At 37.6% G+C, this 21,242-nt stretch overlaps 1 protein-coding gene across 3 annotated transcripts in view; it reads left to right on the top strand.

Moving 5' to 3' along the window:
- The window catches only part of LOC143145664 (uncharacterized), a 77,493-nt gene that overhangs the window by 54,989 nt on the left and 1,262 nt on the right, over nt 1-21,242 (top strand). For all 3 annotated transcript variants that reach the window (XM_076309247.1, XM_076309248.1, XM_076309250.1), the window contains 7 exons: nt 2,179-2,382; nt 4,270-4,608; nt 5,877-6,205; nt 9,741-14,592; nt 16,627-16,941; nt 19,373-19,563; nt 20,028-20,214. In XM_076309247.1, coding sequence (XP_076165362.1) covers nt 2,179-2,382; nt 4,270-4,608; nt 5,877-6,205; nt 9,741-14,592; nt 16,627-16,941; nt 19,373-19,563; nt 20,028-20,214 — 6,417 coding nt within the window. The remainder of the gene's footprint in view (nt 1-2,178; nt 2,383-4,269; nt 4,609-5,876; nt 6,206-9,740; nt 14,593-16,626; nt 16,942-19,372; nt 19,564-20,027; nt 20,215-21,242) is intronic.

The following is a 21,242-nucleotide window of genomic DNA, read 5'->3' as shown; positions in this document are numbered from 1 at the left end:
AATCTTCCTTTCCCCCTACAATACATTTAACATACAATCAAACTTTTAACAGTTAATCAAGATTAAACAGATCTATATTATGTACTCCTTCGTAAATATAAAAACTAGAAATTTTCAAATAGAAAGAAATGATAAAACTTAAAAATAAAAATAAAAAAGAAAACATTCAATATCTCAACGACACACTCAAAATATGTATAAGAACATAAAGGAGAGGTACAATCTCGTAACACGAAGACTCATTGTGCACACATAACATTCATATGCATCCGTCTGACTGTATAATTTCCATCTATTCCATTCACAAACGATGCTCGCACAATTGAAAAAAGTATTACAGATTAAACAGATCCATATTATGTACTCCTTTGTAAATATAAAAACTCGAAATTTTCAAATAGAAAGAAATGATAAAACTTGAAAATAAAAATAAAAAAGGAACCATTCAATATCTCAACGACACACTTAAAATATGTATAACATAAAGGAGAGGTACAATCGCCTAACACGAAGACTCATTGTGCAAATACAACATTCATATGCATCCGTCTGACTATATAATTTCCATCTATTCCATTCACAAACGATGCTCGCACAATTGAAAAAAGTATTACAGATTAAACAGATCCATATTATGTACTCCTTTGTAAATATAAAAACTAGAAATTTTCAAATAGATAAAACTTACAAATAAAAATAAAAAAGAAAACATTCAATATCTCAACGACACACTCAAAATATGTATAAGAACATAAAGAAGAGGTACAATCTCGTAACACGAAGACTCATTGTGCACATATAACATTCATATACATCCGTCTGACTGTATAATTTCCATCTGTTCCGTTCACAAACGATGCTCGCGCAAATCAATTGAAAAAAGTACACCGGGTAATCGAATCGACAAAACGCTCGAATGAAGAGTCGAACGAGCGATACATCCGTAGGTTTCGTCGAATAACAAAAAAGTCGTTGAAAAGCACCGCGCGTAATCGTATCGCGGTGTCAAATTAAGGGAAGAACGATCCGCTTTAGCGCGGCAACGAGTTTACTAACCCCTTCGCATGTAGGTTAAAACGAATCGATGAGATTGCACGTCGTCTCGCGTATGCATTCGACCGCTATAGTCATACGAGCCGCGGTTAACCAGGAGTCGCGGGCCGACCGGCGTTAACTCCGGTTGCGAATCTCGACTTCGTTTAATTATTTCCACGGGAGACGGGCCTCCCCGAGCAATTAGAAATCAATTGGATCGAACGAAAGGGAATCGGTCGTGCGCGTTCAGTTAACCCGCGGGCGTTGAGATTCATCTTCCTTTAATCGTTCACGTTCAGAAATTACCGAGAGGCAACACATTCTGGAAAAGACAATCTCCTCGAACGTTTCCACGGGCATCGTTCAATTTTGAAAATTGAGCAAATTTTGAAAATGGGACGTTCGTCCCATCGTTGAGAAAAGAAACAAATTCAGAGACCTTGCGAATTGAATATTTCAGAACCACGAACTTTCAAACTTACGAACCACTTTGTCATTGAACTAGAAAGGGAACGCTGGATCGTTAAATCGCTAAAGAGGTAGAAGCGAATAGTTGCGCGAAGAATCTGTGTACTTTTAAAGTATCTAACTGGGATTGATTCGATCGCGACGAGAGGAAATTTAAAGAATTTTGTTTCGTAAATCGTCGGATACTGTAACGGTTGAGCTTCCGGTGTTCCTTTGAGAAGAGACATTCGTTCAGAGACACGAACTGTTACGAAACTGAGTGAATTTGCCACGATTGCTGTTAAATTTTGGAAAGATTGAATATTCATCGAATCGTGTGAAGAATTAATTTCGAAGACAGCTACAAAGCCTGTAGAATTTAAAGATTGAGAAGTTATACAAATTGCCTGGATAATTATGATCAATGTCTTAGAAAATTCTCTATACTTCGTCGTTGAAGTACTTAACTCGATCGTTGAATCGTTGAAAGAAAATATTTGAATAATTCATCGTTAAACTATTTAACTCGACCGTCGAATCGTTGAAAGAAAATATTTCAATAATTCGTCAAACTTGACCAAATTGTCGAACAATTGAATCTTTGAAGGGACAAGTTGACAAGGATTCTATATAAGAATTTTTTCACCAGAAACACACACGATGATCGATATTAAAGAAAATCTACGTGTGTCACAGGCCCGGTTCCAGCAAAAGCAGTTGCAGGAGAAAGAACAGAAGTTGCTGCAGCTGTACGACCAGCAACAGCAAAGGGCTTATCAGGTGGTGCAACGAGGCAGCGCCGGTTCCAACGGTTCGAGTCACGGGTCCACCGTCAGCCAGCACACCGTCACAAAGACCTCGACGAGCAGCCACACAACCTCGACCTCGCAAGGTGGTAAGGTGAGTGATTCTTCGCGCGGAAACGCGACGCGTTTTCGTAATGTGGTTTCACGCCGCGCGCTTTCTCGAACGACGTTAATGGCCACTGTTTCGATGCTGGAAATCGCGACAAATTGCTCCTACGTTTCCCACGGAGCATTGAAAAATAAGGTCGCTGGAAATTTATTTAAAGACTACTATGTAATTTTACAAAACATACTTAGTCATTGAATTGCAAACGCACAGATATTGAACCGCTATAAAATGAAGTAGCTTTTGGAAAGTTTTTTTGAAGATGGTTGTGCAATTTTATTAAATACTTATCTATTACGTGAAAAAGCACTAATATTGATTAGGCTAAAATAAAGTAGCTTTTAGACATATTTTATAAAGACTATTATATAATTTTAGAAAATATACTTAGTTATTGAATTACAAAAGTGCAGGTATTGAACTACTATAGAATAAGATAGCTTTTGGAAAGTTTTTTGAAGATGGTTATGCAATTTTATTAAATATTTATCTATTACGTGAAAAAGCTTAACTACTGATTATACTAAAATAAAGTAGCTTTTAGACATTTTATTTTTGAAGACTGTTATGTAATTTTATCAAATATACCAGAGATCTATTGAATTTTGCTATATAAGTTATGAAAACATAAATATCCGTCGATTTGAAATCCAATAATAATGAATATTCTTCATTTCTTAAATTTGTAGTCGAAGGAAGGAAGAAATATTGAATAAGTGATACAGTGTTGAAATTAAAAAATTGGGAAGTAAAAGTAAAAAAATATCTCTAATACTGGTTGAAACATCTCAACGTATGTATATTATTGTATTAAGTACCGAATAAACGCTTAATAAGATTTCAGGCTCGTTTTCAAAAAAAATTTTAGAAAGTACCTTATTTTCCAAGCTACCTTCTAGTCGTAACCTACGCAAACACGGGTTGTTTTTCTTTTTCTTAGCGCACACGTGTCTCGCCTCGTTCCCCGTGGAACTGACCACTTTATGGTAATTGAGAAAGGTTTGTACGAGCTCCCCGAGAGAATTGGGAGATATCGTTGAATGATGCAAGGGAAATGTGGAAGATCGTTTTTGTCCGGTAAGGACGTTTTTTTGCGAAAGCGGAGCGCGATAAACATTTTACGAACCTTGACTGTAATACGGAGAATTGACGAGTTCAATATTGCCGAGCGTAAAACCAGTTTGTCGAAATGCGAAATCACATCGACGAATAAAATGAACTGTATCTGGCTTCGAAATCGGTCGAGGAATACAAAAATTTCATAAAATAATAAAAGTTCGATTATTGCTTTCAAGAAGTTAATAATATATACGATACGACTATTTTCATGAAAGTAAATGCTTGTAACGAAAGTATGCGCAAATTCGACGACAGTAATTAACCAAAGTATTTTATTACACCAGACATGCAATTAAATACTTTCAATCGTTAATGTACGCGATAGTGTATCGTAACGAATTAACAAGAAACGTTTACATTTTGAAACATTTGTAAAGAAATGTAATTCACCTATAAAAAAATAAAGAAACAGATATTCAACGTCATTCGAAGTGGTGCATAAAAATGATATAAGTCGTGAAATAAAATTAAACCATTTCTTGGTATTTTATTAAAAACGAACGAATGGAAACGATGTCCTGCATACATTGCAATATTTCGAAAACATAATAATCCATTTTCTTTTCAAGATCTCTTCGATCTCCAAAAAGAAAAAAGAAACCATACGTTTTGTTTTCTAATTATTTATACGTTACGGATTTACTCAAACATACACATTTATAGTTGTATCAAAGATACGACATTTATAGTTGGTTGAACTTTATTCTTACAATAGGTATCACTAATGTCAAATACACCTGGTCTCGTGTTGTTAAGGTGAGGCAAATGTTCGACGAGAGACGCCAGACGACCGTGAAGGGCATCGACAGGAGCTACCCGCTGGAGCCACTGGAGAACAAACCGCGGAAACAAACGAACGGAAACGCCGTGCAGAAGAACGGAAATTTGACGGTGAACCGACACTCCGTGACTGTGAAGCGGGTGGCACGGGCTGACGTGAACAGCAATTTGAATGGTGGCAAACCGGTCGTCTCGTATCACGAGGAAATCACTCGAGAATCATTTGGTCCTTCTGGACGACAGCAACCGGACGATGACGAGTTCGGGAACGAGAACCACGTAGCACAGTATGCAAATGGGAACCACCGAGACGAGGTAATTCGTTATTGGCCGTGATTTTCACGAATCGATACGAGAAACTGTGAATCGACGAGCTATCCATTTCGAACGATCTCGAATTTGTTAATCGACATTGTGCAAGTAATAACGCGTGTATTACTTGCACAATGTCGCCAGCAATATATCGATCATTGATAACAGACGTATCGACGAGAAAAATTATTTTTCTTTCATTCGATGACTTTATCGAAAGTAACGATAGTCATTGTCCCAGGTGAAATGTTTTTAATCGAGCGACAACAGTAATAATTTCTCCTTTTTTTTTATTCAATGATTTTATCCGTTTTAACGAACGAAAATAAGTTTACAAAGACAGAAGATATTGTAGAGAAAATAGGGTGAAAGAGCAAGTTCATTGAATTGCTATTTTACGCACTTATTGCATATATGAAGAAATATTTTTAGTGCTAACGGAAGGAGTAGAATGGAAAAGCTTTCTTACTAATGGAATCATAAACTCTTTCGTTAATATGCACAATACAGAATGAATAAGTGAAACAATGAGAAACAGTATTCCATCGCGACAATTTTTCGTGGAAAAATGTTTTTGATCGGTTTAATACGGATACTAATTACATATTGACATGTTTAACACGAAGAATTAATATTTTCATTAATATTTTACGATCTTATTGACGAGGTATTGATTTCTTTGAAGAAAATTAAATTCATTTTGTTATTTAAATTTCTCAGGATTAGAAGGCTTCGTTGTCAATTTCTGACGCTAGTTTTATTCGACATCTAAAACTGTAAATAATTTTTATTACAGTTCTGTCGATTCGATCAACTGAGTACTTTTAAGTAGGAGTTGTAAATAATTAGGAATGAAATTTATTTCTAGCAATATATCGAGTTTAGTTTCCAGCAATGTATCAAGATATTCTGTTGCAATGTTGAAATCAAATGTACAGGGTGTTGAAATATTACTGATAAGAACTTCGTAAGAATGAAATTGAAGAGACATTTGAATTGATTAATTATGTAAATATGAAATATAGAGTCATAGAAAATTAAAGCAATAATTCGAAAGAAAAATGTTACTCGTAACTGCCACGGAATAAATGATAACAAAATTATAAAAGAATTCGAGCAATAGTTCAGTTCGATGTCTTACAAAATGGCTTGTAACAGATTTAACGAGGCACCCTGTATATTTAGCATCGGGTATTTTTTCTGAATAAATTTTAATTCTAAGAAACGTTCTTTTTTGAATAAATCGTTACTTTGGCCAATGTCTCGCGAAGACGCACATCGAAGAGGTTCTAGACGAAGACACGATAGAGAGGAATCGCATGATGGCGAAACTTCACTTAATGGAGTACGACGAAACGCTGAAGCATCGCGTTAAAAACGACCTCGAAAGCGAGGAATTCCCGGAGGACTTCATGGTAGATGTTCCTGACAAGCTTCCGAAGCAAAGTGTTACCAAGAAGTTGTCTCAAGCGGAGGCCAGGTTGGAACGTTTCAGGAACGCCAACGCGAAACGCAACAGCAAAATTACGAAAAATACAAGCACGATTGGCGTCCCGACGAAACGGTTCGACCCCATATTTCCGGCGAAGTCTACTTCCAGGTACGTAAAAATGATAATACTGACAGAGAACGTCCGCGAAGGGTCTCTCTTCTCGTTTTTAATAAAACTTTGCAAGTTTCTAGAGCAATAAAGAATAAGAGAAATTTATTTTTTGTTTAGCTGGAGTAATTCAAATTTAAAGTTACCCTCCAGAGTTTCACGTTTTAACGTTACCTCGAAACCTAGTGGAGATGCAAGAAAGTTTTCTAAAGTTTCATTTTTTATCTCAGTAAACAAAATCAATAGAAAAGTCTTACTTTTGGCCGACTACAAATCTGCAACTTCGACGAAATTGAAAGAGACGAGAGGGGAGATAGAGAATTTATTGAAATTCGTGCTAAATAATTACAATAGGAGTATTGAATACATAGTAAGAATTTTTACCCAATCCCTGAGAATGAAATTTTCAATTTCGATTTTCATTGCTCTTAGAACCAGAGCTTTAAAAAAATCAAATCATTAGATTATTCCAGGGGTCGAAAGTTATGAAACTTTTCTAATAGGTTCCATTTAAGTAGTTTGAATGGAACTTTGAGAAAGAAAAGTTTTCGCATTATAAGTTCCGATGAGAACAGACAAATACTTCGAAGTTCTTGAAAGTAAATGTTTTAGTTTGAATAATATTTCGCAAAATTAAAAATAAAATTTCTTGTGCAGTAGAATGAGATATTTTCTGCATTGTAACGAATACTTAATACTATCAGTAGTGTACTCTTTGTATTATAAGTCATGACCATCATTGTAGATTAATTGGATTGTAGTAACAATTCTTTAATAACTCTTTTCATGGAGCTTTTATATACAAATTCTAAAATATTTATTTCAGAAGAACGAATAATAAACATTTTGTTCATAAAAGTAGAAGGATTCTACTTTCAACTATTTTTCTATTCTTTTCTTGGTATTTCGAGCTATACTATTAAAATATAATATTAGGTTGTTCGGAAAATTATTTTGTTTTCTATTTTTGATGAAAATGAAACACGATTTTTTTACAGTTTATAAACATTTTATTAAATTGTATATTCTCCATTTTGGAAAACGAAATGACTTTCCGAACAACCCTATAGTTTAAAATGTTATATGTAATTACTTATCGAGAAAGTGTTAGTAAATTGAAAATATTGAGCAATAAGTTCATTCAGATTTTGAAAGTACATACGTTTTCTGGAGCATTGTCTTAAAGTATTATTCGAATTCTGTGACTAAACTTGTTATATTTTACCAATATCCGTAATATCTGGTAAATATTTTGTCACAAGTACTGTTCATTTACCTCATTACATGCAATTTAAAACGGACGGTAGATATGATAAAAATAGATGGATTTATTTTTAGAAAAATGAGATCAACATTAAAACCTCTCCAATTAATAATTTTACGAAATATTCCAATCCGCTATTACAAGGTGTTAACAAATTCAAAACTTAGAGAGCGTGAAGTATTCACTAAACTGAGTAAAAAACGCTTACAATTAATTATCATATATTAAAATATTAACCTATCCCAAATTAGAAGCAATTTTCGGTTTTATAAACACCGGTAACTTATTTGCTTCTTTAGCAGTACAAATAATATTATACGATAAACAAATACAGCTAATAATTATATCTGTCTAATTATAAGAAAACTTCTTGTAATATTATACAATTATGGTACTGTAACAGTTATCCATTGTAATTATTAGTTGTATTTATTTTTCTTATAATATAATAATTAATACAGTAGATTTCTTATAATATTATAAAATCATACTTATAATAATTACTTTCTTGCTTTGCAATATAAAATATCAAAGTATTCAAACTGGTAATGGAAGATGGTCACTTAAAACACCATTTTGTAAATCATTCAGGTATTTTGCTTCAGACTTTTACATTCAATTTAATAAGCACTATCTACTCTGGTAGTCCTAAACATATTTGTTTTAATTAACACCATATTTTACTCACTAAATCTCCTGTATTTCTACTATACAACTACTAATAACAGTAACATCTTTATTACACCATATAAGGAGTACATATACAGGGTGGTGTGACGTTGGGGGTTTCAGCTTGGTTGCTATTAAACCTAACCTATATACAACGCAGCAAACACGTTAGATAAAACGAAGAAATAATCTCGTAGATACCCCAGTCTTCTTAAGCTTCATTTTCATTACAACGTTTCGAAGCACACCCAAAAGAGAGGGTCGAAAACGTTTTGATAAAAATAAAGCTCGAAAAGACAGTACATCCACAAGATTACCTTATCTAACACAAACTCTGCTTTTAACACACTTAACGCAACATGTATAAAATATTAAATATTAATAATAATTGTAAATAAATAACGTAAGGTTCACGATCTATCATGGTAAAACAATTTTGATTCTATTTCTCGAATTACCTCCGCGAAAATATTACTTACTACGACCTCGAAGAAACTTCATCAACGATTCGTCGATTAATTCTATCGACACGATCGTAAATGCTTATCGTAACGAAAACGATGTCAGAAAGTCATAAAACAAGGCAAGCGCGGTTAATTGTTACACATCGTATAGATAAACGTAACATGTGTCTAGCGTTCCGCTAGAAAATCCTGAACGAACTTATTTCTCAGTCACAAATACAAATTGAATACACTTTAAAACGCAAGTAGGTTATCAGTCCCGATGATCGCATCAAACCTTGACAAACGCAAACTCTCTGGCCGCTAATTGGCAATCAATGCTAACAATCCGTCGCTGCTTTCGTTCCCCCAATTCCCCCCTACTTCCCTACATATACCACCGCCCCCGATTAATTTCTCGTCGCATAATTGCAATCGCTGACTAGACTCGACTCGTTTAAACCCACGCAACCGTAGTAGCCTAACAATACACACGCTCCCTGGAAGCGATCGCCTTGAAAGAGCAACTAAACGACGCGTTTCCGGCAAAGCAGAGGCGCAGCGTCTCCGGTTTGTCACGAGGAGGAAGACACCCGCTCTAATTTACGTCCGCCTAACCGCTAACGGAGAAAGGATAATCGCTCGAAGGACATTAAACGCTCCATCGGCATAACAATTACTCGCCAAGCATGAAGCGTCATTAGCAGGAGCCAAACCGCGAGGGAAAAAAAAGTTACCGGGAAGCATTAATCACGCATACGCCCAGCAAATAAACACCAAGTTCTTCTTTATGCGAACCGGACGTTGAGGTGTCTACCCTCCCCATTGGCTTTTCACGAAGCTTCAAGCGTCCCTACGTAACGCAGACATAACAAAACAGTCGATTATCCTACGCTAGAAACCGAGGACCGAGGACGAAGAAAAGAATACCTCAGCTTTGTCCCCACGCCCGGTGGGACACGATCTTAATCCCGCTGAAACGAGGAATCATGCAAAAATAAATCATTTCTTCTCGATTCGCTTCTATCCTCATCTATCCTGTTCTCTAACTGCGATATAATCAGGCAGGATTAACACCTGGTATAACGAAAGGAGACATTGGGGGATACGCGAAAGTATAGAAAGATAAGGTTAATAACGATGTGTTGTGATTTCATAGCGAGAACAAGGCCGTGAAGAGTAGGACGAAACGTATTTTGGACGATGGATCGTGTATTGGCGGGAAAGATCCTCGGGGTGGCGTATCGAAAGAGGCAACAGTGACCACCGCAAGCGTGAAAGAGATTCTGTCGTCGTCAGCTTCGGAGAGAGTTATCGGGAGGAGTGACAACACGCGGTACTTCTGCAAAAAGTCCAAGAAATCTGTCGCTACTACTCGCGCGATTCACTCGGACAACGTTGGCGGAGTGTCGCCCGATTTTTCAAAGTGCAGAAAACGCCGAAGCGAGAGCCCAAAATACTTGTGCAAGGAGGTCGAGAAATCAACCACCACTTACCCGATTGACGCGAAAGCCGTGGGAAGATTGTCGCCCGATTTTTCGAAAAATAGACCACGTCGTGGCGGAAGTCCCAAGTATTTTGGCGAGGAGTCTAAGATATCGAACGCGATCGAATCGAAACGCGAACGTCAAAACGGGAGTCCAATGTTCCATCGCAAAGAGACCGAAACGTCCGCCACTGCTTACGCAATTGATTCGAAAACTGATAGGAAATATCCTACGGAAGTTACGAGCGACGTTAAACGTACCATGGAAAATGTGGCACCAAAGAGAAGTAAATATTGGTCTGTAGAACACAGGGACAATGTAACAGGGAGATCTGCCAAGTCTGAGACTGTGGGTATCGATACAGTAGACAGAGATATTGTGTCTCCCGAGCCTGGAATAGTCAAGAGGACTTCCTCGCCAGACAGTCTTCAGACTCGATATAAAGAGGACAGAATTAACTCAAAACCAATTCGACAGAGATCGTTGACTGTTTTCGAAAGATTGACGAGGCAACGTAGCCCCAGTCCCAAATTCTTCTTGGGGGAAACTGAAGGAACAGCTTCAACAATGGGAATCGGTACCAAACGCCCTGATTCGACGTCTAAATCGCCAGATTTCGTTGAGAAAATTGGAAAGGAACGCAGCGCCAGTCCAAGAGCGTTGCACCAAAAACACGTACACCAGGTTATTCGTACCGTTGCACCGAAATCACCAGATTTTGCAAAGAGAACGTTCAGAAAGTCCAGCACAAGTCCTCACTTCTTCTCCAGAGACGCCGACAGATCGGCTACCATTATGCTGGTAACACCAGAAACGATAACAAAAGTGAGAACAGGTTCGACAACGACCGACAAGAAAGAACGAAGATCGAGATCTTCCATGGATAGATCTAACATAGCTGCTACAAACAAAATTAGAGAGTCGAATAGAAGAATGTCCAAGGAGGATACCGATCAAAGTTCTAAATACCATATACGAAGTTCGGTATCTCGATTTTTCTCCGAACAGTGTGAAAAAGCTTCCAGAAACATGGACGACAGTGCAGGTGACAGTGTTGAATGGAGACAAACTGACAGAAACTCCGATGTGTCTCGTAGTTCCTCTCCAATGTCACTGAAAAATATGAAGACGGTTACCCAAACGAGTAGAAGTCCATCACTTTGTCGCGATAAAACTGGTAAACCTACCACGATAGCTGGAAACAACTATAGCAAGCCGTTACTAAGATCACGGAAAATGGTGGACAGTGGAACCAAGAGTCCAGAATTTTTTTGTTACGAAACAAAAACGTCTGCCACTACGATGAGTCTAAAACCGAAATCCAAAACAGATTCGACTATCGAACGCTCCAAAAGTCCTCGATCGAGATCAAATAGCTCTACAAGTGCCCAATCTGGGGGTAGATCATCGAAAAGTCCTGACAACTTCACCGTACCTAAAGATGTAGAAGTAATTGGCGATATTGATAGATGGAAGAGTCGTGAATCATCACCAAAATCACGGAAAATGGTAGATAGTGGAATCAAGAGTCCAGAATTTTTTTGTTACGAAACAAAAAAGTCTGCCACTACGATGAGTCTAAAACCAAAATCCAAAACAGATTCGACTATCGAACGCTCCAAAAGTCCTCGATCGAGATCAAATAGCTCTACAAGTGCCCAATCTGGAGGTAGATCATCGAAAAGTCCTGACAACTTCACCATACCTAAAGATGTAGAAGTAATTGGCGATATTGATAGATGGAAGAGTCGTGAATCGTCACCAAGATCACGAAAAATGGTGGATAGTAGAACCAAGAGTCCAGAATTTTTTTGTTACGAAACAAAAACGTCTGCCACGACGATAAATCTAAAATCGAAATCTTTGACAAAAGGACGCTCCGAAAGTCCTCGATCAAGACCAAGTAGTTCTACAAGTGTTCCGCCTGGAAGTAGAACGTCAAAAAGCTCTGCTGTCTTTACTGTGTCCAAAGACACTAAAGCATCTGATGATATTTATAAAAGCAGCAGTCGCGACTCACTGAGGACACAAAAATTAATGGATAATAGGAACAGAACTCCAGAATATTTTTGTTACGAAACGAAAATGTCTGCCACAACCGTAAGTCTGAAACCAAAATCCAAAACGGACTCAACGGACGAACGTTCCGGAAGTCCTCGTTCGAGACCAAGTAGCTCTGAAAGTAGATCGTCAAAAAGCCCTGACGTTTACACTCGACTTACAAACACCTCGTCACCGAGATTACAAAAAATTGTAAATACGAGAAGGGGGACTCCAGACTTTTATTGTTACGAAACAGACAAATCTGCCACGACGGTTGGTCTGGAATCAAAATTTGTGAAAGACTGGTCAGACGAACGTTCCAAAAGTCCTCGATCGAGACCAAGTAGCTCTACAGGTATCCAGGCTAAAGATAGATCAGCCAAAAGTCCGGATATGTCTAAAAATGCTAAAGTAACCGTTCGTAGGGGATCTGGCAACGTTCTACGTTCAACGAAGCTGATTCGTGACATTATGAAACACCAGAAAGATAGAAGTCAGATCGATCGTACTTCGGAGAAAGATGCAAGAAACCTGCGGAGATGTTCCATTGCATCCGAAAACGGTAAAGGAATATCGAGCGTCGATGACGCGATATTGAAACATTCAACGGAAGAACTCGAATCGAATAGAAACGTCGACGAAAGAGCAACAAAGTCGCCAACACGAATGTACGAGCATCCCGTTCCGGAGTCGAGTCCGAAAAGTTCAATCTCCGTGGAGGTGGACGCCGAGATTCGAGAAATCACGATGCCCGATCAATACGTAAAACTGGAGAAACCTCAGCGTGGGCAGCTTCGAGGCACTTACTCGAGAACGTCCAATAAGATGTCCCAAGGTTCCGTAAAATCAAAGACGGAGAACACGTCCACGTACTCTGTGCGTAAACCAGGCAAAAAGAGAGGATCTCTCTTCGAATCGGATATTTTCGAACCGTCGAGGAAACATCAGCAGACGTATCATCGAGGAGTCTCGGGTTCCATCGGGAACTCGGATTTCTCGAGGAGAGGCAAAGAGAAAGGTGTCGATTTGAAGCACATCGTGCGAAACACGTCAAACATTTCCTGTAGCAGCAGTCCTTCTCCTACGAGTGAATCAACCTTTCGTGCCAAGAAACGACAAACAGCGGAAAACACAACGCTCGAGAAAAGCCAAACGAAGGCTTCCAAACAGCGAACACCCAGCCCGGTTCACCTTAAAGAGAAGCCACGGAGGCAACCACAGGTTTTGGGCTCCATAGAGCTCGTACGTAATATCATGAGAGGAGCGTACACCGTGGAAGAAGTGACAAGAAAGAATCTCTGCGAAACGACGACTCCCGTTAAGGTTGAGAACAAACACGAGATCTTGGAGAGCAGGACCGAAGTAGAGAGAAGCGATTCCGTCGTATCGAGGGCGATCGAATTCATAAAATACGACGAGGAATCATCGAGCAGGAATTATGAGAGAACCGACTCGGTGGAGTCGGCACTCAGACGTTTCGATTCTATTGACACAGAGCCTGGCGCAGCGTCTGCGCAAAGTACATTGGAACGAAGCAAAGAATCGGCAACGGAGAGAAGGCAAACGCTGAGTGAATCGAGCAGGATCGAGGGCTCAACGGGTAGTTCGAGAACGATTTCCCTGAAAGCACTCAACCGGGGGAATGTAAATTCTCCCTCCACGAGCCCGGAGAACAAACCATCGAGGACGTCTTTGAAGAAAATTTCAACAGGGAGGGCTCCCGAGGTCGCGGGAACTCCTTGCGAAACGCGAGCTCCCGAAACGCAAGAAACACGACGCAGAAAGAAACTAGCGAAAGCCAGGGACTCGATAGAGATCGCTCGAGTGGTCGCGAGGTCCAAGTCGCCGGGATGCAGGCGTAAGCTGTTCAAGGACACCGATTCGAGGGAGGAAACGGACACAGGAGACTCGAAATGGAAACGTGGCCTCGAATCGACGAGAACTGCTGGACGTGTCCAGTCGCGAACGACGAAGGGCAAACGCGATACGAGCGATTCGGTAAAACTAACCTCGAAATTCGCGAAACCGGCCGCGGGCGACGGAACGTCGATAAAAAAAGCGAGCAAAGAGAAAACGAGCGAAGCGCCAACAGGTGCTTCGAATCTGGATCATTCGATGTCGGTGAAACAGCTGAGATCGATCGAGGATATTCGAAAATCGATCGAGAACGAGAGTACTCGTGGACGTGGAACAACCGAAACGTGGTCTAGGTCAGCCATTGCAAACAATGCTCGTGATCGCGTGAACGGCGACGTACACGTTGCACGTAAAAAAGTAACGTCACTGTCGAAACGATCGGAGAATCTTAGCGGGAGGGGCGACGTTTTAGGGGACTCGGGGCGTTTTGTAAAGTGTGCTACGCGTTTCTCCAGGGTCGCGAAAAGTCCGAGTCCAGATTCGACGAAAGCGACGGAAACTAGCAGCCGTACGCGGAGAAACGTTCCTCCGTCGCCATCGAAAAGCCCGGACACGGTGACGAGGGTAAGAAGAATTTATTTTTATATTAACCTTTAAAGCGTTCTTCCGTTCGATCGTGCACAAATTAATACTGCAAAATTTAATAATAGAAAATTATTAGGTTGTTGGGAAAGTCATTTCATTTTTTTTTTTCTTTTGGTGAAAATGAAACACGATTTTTTTAGAGTGTGATTTTATTACATTATATATTCTCCATTTTGGAAAACGAATTGACTTCCCGAACAACCCAATAATATCAATGGAATGTCTTTTGGTACTAAATGAATAAATATTTGATTATAATTCGTCCGAGGAATATAAAATTCATATAAATAAGGATATTGATAAATTAATTAGAGTATATCTTGTTGGAGTAAAAACATAAAGAAATAATTCCAAAAAATTTTTAAATATTAAATTTATGATTCTGAAAAGAAATCAATTTAACTGATATTCTTTTGTAGTAAGTTATTTTACTATGAGTACATATTTTTGGTTGAAATATGTCCCGAATGTATGGAACTCGTGAACTTTATTCTATAATAAAGAGAACTAAGGAAATACGAGGACAATCGCGTCTATTATAATAGTGAAAAATAAAAGACGCGATAGATTGAAAAAGACTGGAGAGTACGTTGTGTACTTTGAATACAAACCACTTGACTGACATGGTTAATACTTTCTGCAGCTTTCCACGTAGATAATGTATCGCAGGAAAAACGAAAGATCGATCTATTAAAAATAACGCGGTATCGTCAATAATGAGAACGTGGACAGTGTCGAGTGACATCTGTATGATCATAGACCTCTCAAAGATTGATTCAACGTTTGACCCAATTTGACGCAGTTTATTCAAAACTCATCTTTTTTTATCCATAGAATACATTTGGTGTACAATGTTCGTTATAAAAAGTAATTAAAATGAGACATATTTATCGTTTGGATCACAGTTCACTCGTTTGTGGAAAGAAAAATTAAAGAAAAGAAAACTTTGTTTAACATATACAAAAATCGAGGATTGACTGTAATTAAGTTTGACAATACAGAGATTATAATAAATTTAATAGCTGTAAAATCTCCAAACTTTCTAATTGACGCATTTAGGTAATCTTCGATGGAGCGAAGGACACTCTAATTTATAAATAATGATTTTAACCTAACCGTAAGCAGCACCTACAAAGTTGTGTGACTGACTGTAAGTAATAGCATTTCGATCACATCGTAAATATCGATTGTAACAAAATTTATTTTAAACGATTATTCCGTAATCCAGGAGGTACATGTAACACGTTATCAACATTTTTGTTATTTCGTATAATTTTTTTAACTTGTTCACCTCAAATATCTCTGTCGTTGTTGATGATAGGAAAAATGTCAAAGAAAAAAAATATATTGGTTCCTAAAGGCAAATGTTAGAATTGGCAAAACTGTTATCTCAAGATTACCGAAGTTGTCAATGTTCTTTTTTTTTTTGAATAGGCTACCGTATTTTTTTCTCTACAAAAATATATACAATGATGTGTAACAATATGACAATCAAATGACCACGAGTATAAAAAATAGCCAACAAAGACGTTTAAAGTACTTAATTAAGCGAGACAACCTCTATAAGTGTTACACATACATTGTCGATATTAAAACAAATTAAACTGCGCCAAATGATACGACTCTCAAACCACCTTTACCCGATATATTCTATTTTAAATTTCAAATCTATCCTTACAACTTCATAAATTTTCACCCGTGACATTGGACGTGACACACGTTCAAAGATACCTACAATTTATTGCAACAGATACTGCAGAAGCTTTTATATAAAATAAATAAATAAACGAAACAAGCGAAGACACGTTCAAACTCTTCTCAACACAAAAGTACCCAGCATTTACACATTGGAAGAAATCTGAACTCTAAGTTCATTTACATCCAACATTTCGTTCTTTATCGTAAAATTACGTTCTTTATCGTAAAATAAGTTGCACGCTATCGGATAAACAATTTACCCCGATTTATAATTTTGCTAAGAGCTCTGACCGAACGAACATGTTTTCATTATAGCGTCCTTCCACCGACTTGAAAGCTCAAGATACAAAATCGACAAAACGACCAGCGCCTATGAAAGGCACGGAGCCAATTGGAAACAGGAAGACGACGACGACGACTACCACGAGAAAATCGACGGATGTCGTCGATGGCGCTATTCTCGAGAATGGTCTGCATTTACGAGACCAAACTGCCGAAACGAAATACGATAACGACTCGCCGACGACGAAGAAGAGCGACGCTTTTGTCATCGACTTCGACGAGCAACCGCCGAAGGAAAACGATGGGTCACTTCCGAGGAAACCACTGTTAAGAAAACAATCTACGGAAGTGAGTCGCTGTTAATCGTTGAAATACGAAGGTCGTTCAATAAATATAGAAACAATTGATGGTAATTTCGGATATACAATAATTATTTTAAAAAGCTATTCGTTTCTCGGTATCGTATCGTAGCATGAAACAGGTATCGAAATGAGTTATCGTTGGTCTAATAAAACATTTTTTTTTTGGCAATTCTTGTAGAAGAAATGCAAACTATGTAAGCTATCATTTATAATTATTTATTTATGGTGACCACTTGTGTACGTCGATTTAACGTAAACTAATGATACTTCTAACGAAGTAAGTATTGCTATATATGAAGTAGTCAAACTTAAAGTAATTGATATTATTTGTGGAAAGAAAAATTAAAGAAAAGAAAACTTTGTTTTACATATACCAAAATCGAGAATTGACTGTAATTAAATTTGGCAATACAGAGATTATAATAAATTTAATAGCTGTAAAATCTCCAAACTTTCTAATTGACGCATTTAGGTAATCTTCGATGGAGCGAAGAACACTCTAATTTATAAATAATAATTTTAACAAAACTTGTGTATATTATACAATTGTGTCAATTGTGAGTAACATTGAAACATCAAAGGGACAACGATAAAGGTATTGTAAAATGATTCATTAATAGTGACTGCCTGTGTGTTCTAACGAAACAGACAAATTTTAAATAATTGATGTGTATCGACAACAAAGTCACACGTATCAAGAAAGATTAAATACCTCGTAAACGTACCTGACAAGGAATTCATAGAAAATCATCGATTTCAGAAGCAAAAGTCTCGAAAGCATGAAAACTGATCTCGGTCCCATCGCTGGCTACAACTTAAGTTATTTCACGACATAATCGTGTTCTACCTCCCTACCAGCTTCTCTATTTCTGTGGCAAAAAAATTTAGCTGCTTACGAAGCCGGAGCAGTTGCACCACTGCTTTCACTTTATCATAACAGTGCCACTGTGAAACCAGGTGCGTCAACTAATGCCTTCTAGTGGAACATGCTTGAAAATGACAGCTAAGGTGACAGTAATGAACACCCTGCCAGGAAAACAAGCAACTGAAATGATTGTGTTCCATAATGTCCGCTCTCGTTCTGCCGGAGTAACAGAAGAGGCTGTTACCGTATCAAAGTGGCATTTGATTTTTAAATATTTAAATCACTGAATGCGGTATTGCAAAGAAACCAATTCCGGCATGATGAAGTGAAAGTTTCAAAGTAACGTTACCTTTGTAAACAGCCGAAAGAAGTTTCGCTAGAGGGATATGAAAACCAGAAGACATACTAAACTGTCTTACAATAGAGAAAGAGTGATGCTGAGAAATAGTTCAAGCAATACTTTTTTTTTTTGGTGAAAATGTAACACGATTTTTTTAGAGTTTATAAACATTTTATTGAACAATATATTCTCCATTTTGGTGAACGAAATTACTTTCCGAACAAGCCAATATTTCCAAAATTATTACCAATTGCATCTTTTAGTTATTGAACGTACTTGGTTAATGGATTTCCATTAAAATATATTTTTACACGGTCACTGCATGTGCAATATAATTCTAAAGATACAAAGAAAAAGGCACAAAATTGAAAACTCGTTATATCCGCCTTCGAGAATTTATAAAATGTGACAGAATACGTGATAAATGATCAGAATCAACCACGATTTAGTGAAATTGAAACCATTAAAGATTTTTTGCTCCTAGAAAACAAATATTATTACGACTCTTTTAACTGTAGCAAATAAAAATAAAATATTAAAATGATTAATAGCTAATAGAAAAAACTATAATAAAAGGAGTAGATCAGTTGTATGATTAATGGAATTTCAAACACCCTATCGAGCACTGAATGTATTTACGTGCATACATACATATGTATGTAATCCTTGAGCGTATAACCTAAATGAAATATTATATTTTGTTACATAATGCCTAGGCCTACCCTATAAGAATAAAATATTTTAATAGTTTCATTCGTTTAATGGCTCGCGATTCAATATCTTTTACAGCTTATCCGGTTATTACATTAATCGTCAAACCGATTTCTCGTAATCTGTCAATATCGCTACGAACTATTCCAATCGAGCATCGTGTACAACTTTTTCACGACGACTCGAAGTTAGAAATGACAGAAGTAGATAACCGATTTAGTATCGACCAGGAATTTAAATGGAAAAATGTCTCCCGCTCTTTGACACCGATCAATTCGAGAATTCCAAGTGTGGGATACATGGATCCCTCTTTCTCTGCTTTCTAAACAATTAAGATCACCGTCGTGCGAAAATTTCGAGTTTTGTCGCTCCAAAATTAAAGAGTGATATTTCCCATGAACCACACACTTCGAAGTCACCGGTATCGCGCGTCGTATTCTTATTTACAAATTGTAATACTTTTGCCTGTGATTAATTTTCTTCGATATTTATACTATTTAGAAACATACACCTTCCACGCAATCTGGTCGACCTCCTTCATCGGTTTCGTCCACCTCTAGCGGGAGTACCATGCAGGGTCACGTTTCCGGTACCAAAAGTAGACTGGCTACGAAATCGCATACGCCGACTTCCGCTACATTGACGTTCAAAGGATCAGCTTCCGGCAAAGCTGGAGGAAACGTGTGCGCCACGTAAGAAATTTTATCATCGATATTTTTGTCAAATAATTCGTGAAATATTAAACGACTACAAATATTTGAATCCTCCTCGATGAATTACATAGTTTTCGCAAAGGAACAAATCTATATTCTTTTTAAGTATACAATTACAATGCAATTGCTGACAATTTTGCATCACCTCAATTTTCAACTTTGCATCTGCCTACTACTAATATAACAATATAAATATTCTACTCGAAAAATTTACGTAGGAAATTTAAAATCAAATTTACAAATATAATTAATCGTTAAGAATGAAAAGAGGTACTGAAACATCTTTTTAATTTTTCTTTGAGGCGCGTTATAGTTTCTGGTCACAGGCTATAGAAAATATTTAAAATTGAGGACATCTACATATGTCTAGACCTTTGTATTTTATCTTTAAATTCAACGATTTGCGTTACTTTGATTAAACTTTAAACATAATATTTTTCCAGCGACCTTCTGGTTCCCTGTAAAATGTGCGGACGTCGTTTTGCTCAGGACCGTGTGACCCTTCACGAGCAAATCTGCGCGAAAACGGGCCAAAAAAAAAGGAAGCAGTTCGATACGGTGATGTTTCGAGTAAAGGGTACCGAGCTAGAGAGATTCGTCAAAAAAGGACACAACAAAAAGCAACTCGAGGTCAGTATACCTTCAACCATTTCCTCGATCACCTTCTCCCAACGCTTCGCAACTTCTATTTCGATTCACATCTACTTAACGATTTAAACGTAAATTCGATTTCACTTTTCGAAGCGCTATTGTCAAGCCAGGTACACACAAATGCGTTGCTGGATCAATAAAACCAGAGATGTGCAAAATTTGTGTCTAGATAAAATTTTTCGAACAACGAATAAAGAACAAAATTATAATTGGAATTATAGAATGAAATATTTCACGACGAACAAACAAAAGTTTAACTGTACAATCGAACGAACGTCGTAAATAAATCGCTATAGAATTTGAGCTCTGAGTTCAACCTTGATTATCGCACGAGTGCCTCGTTCGTTGCATTACATTGACAAGAGGAAGGGGTGATTACTTAACAAGAAGTGAAATTGGAAAGAGAAGTGGATGGTAGTGGCTGTATTTCTCATTACATTGGTTATCTTGATTATTGCACGAACCTCAATTATTGTAGGAATTTTCAACCTAGTTTTCTCGTAATAATCGAGACTCCACTTCTCATTCATTTTCTCCGCAGAATACACGCAAGGCTAGACCTCATCTCGAGATAAAAATCGCCACCTACCCCGCTTTCGAAAGAAACTAAAATCGTACTAAAGTAGATTTCGATGAAATTTCGATCAAAGACACTTCCCTGCGAAGATCGTCCTTTTGTTCAGTGTTACAAAAAAGGAGAACATATCTTCGGTGACATAATACTGTCAATTTCAAAAGATCCTCCATCATTATGTAAGAAGAAACAAGGTGTCTATGCTCTCTTTCATTAAGGTAACAAAAGGACCAACTGACCTAAGGATAAATCTGTGACGTAAGGACACGTGGCAGAGGCACAAGCAAGTTTACCCCTCAAAATCCATGATTGGACAATCTGCTCGATTACGATTTTAGCACTTCCGATTTTTTCACTCGAAAGCGGGAATTGCTGGGCAATATTTAGTATTGAAGCTAATGAAAGTACTCGTGCTCCCTCTAGAAGCCAGATG

This window comes from Ptiloglossa arizonensis, chromosome 4 (genome assembly GCF_051014685.1).
Source record: "Ptiloglossa arizonensis isolate GNS036 chromosome 4, iyPtiAriz1_principal, whole genome shotgun sequence".
Lineage (NCBI taxonomy): Eukaryota > Metazoa > Arthropoda > Insecta > Hymenoptera > Colletidae > Ptiloglossa > Ptiloglossa arizonensis.
The sequence above is the reverse complement of the archived record's forward strand: the minus strand, read 5'-3'. Positions and strand labels throughout refer to the sequence as shown.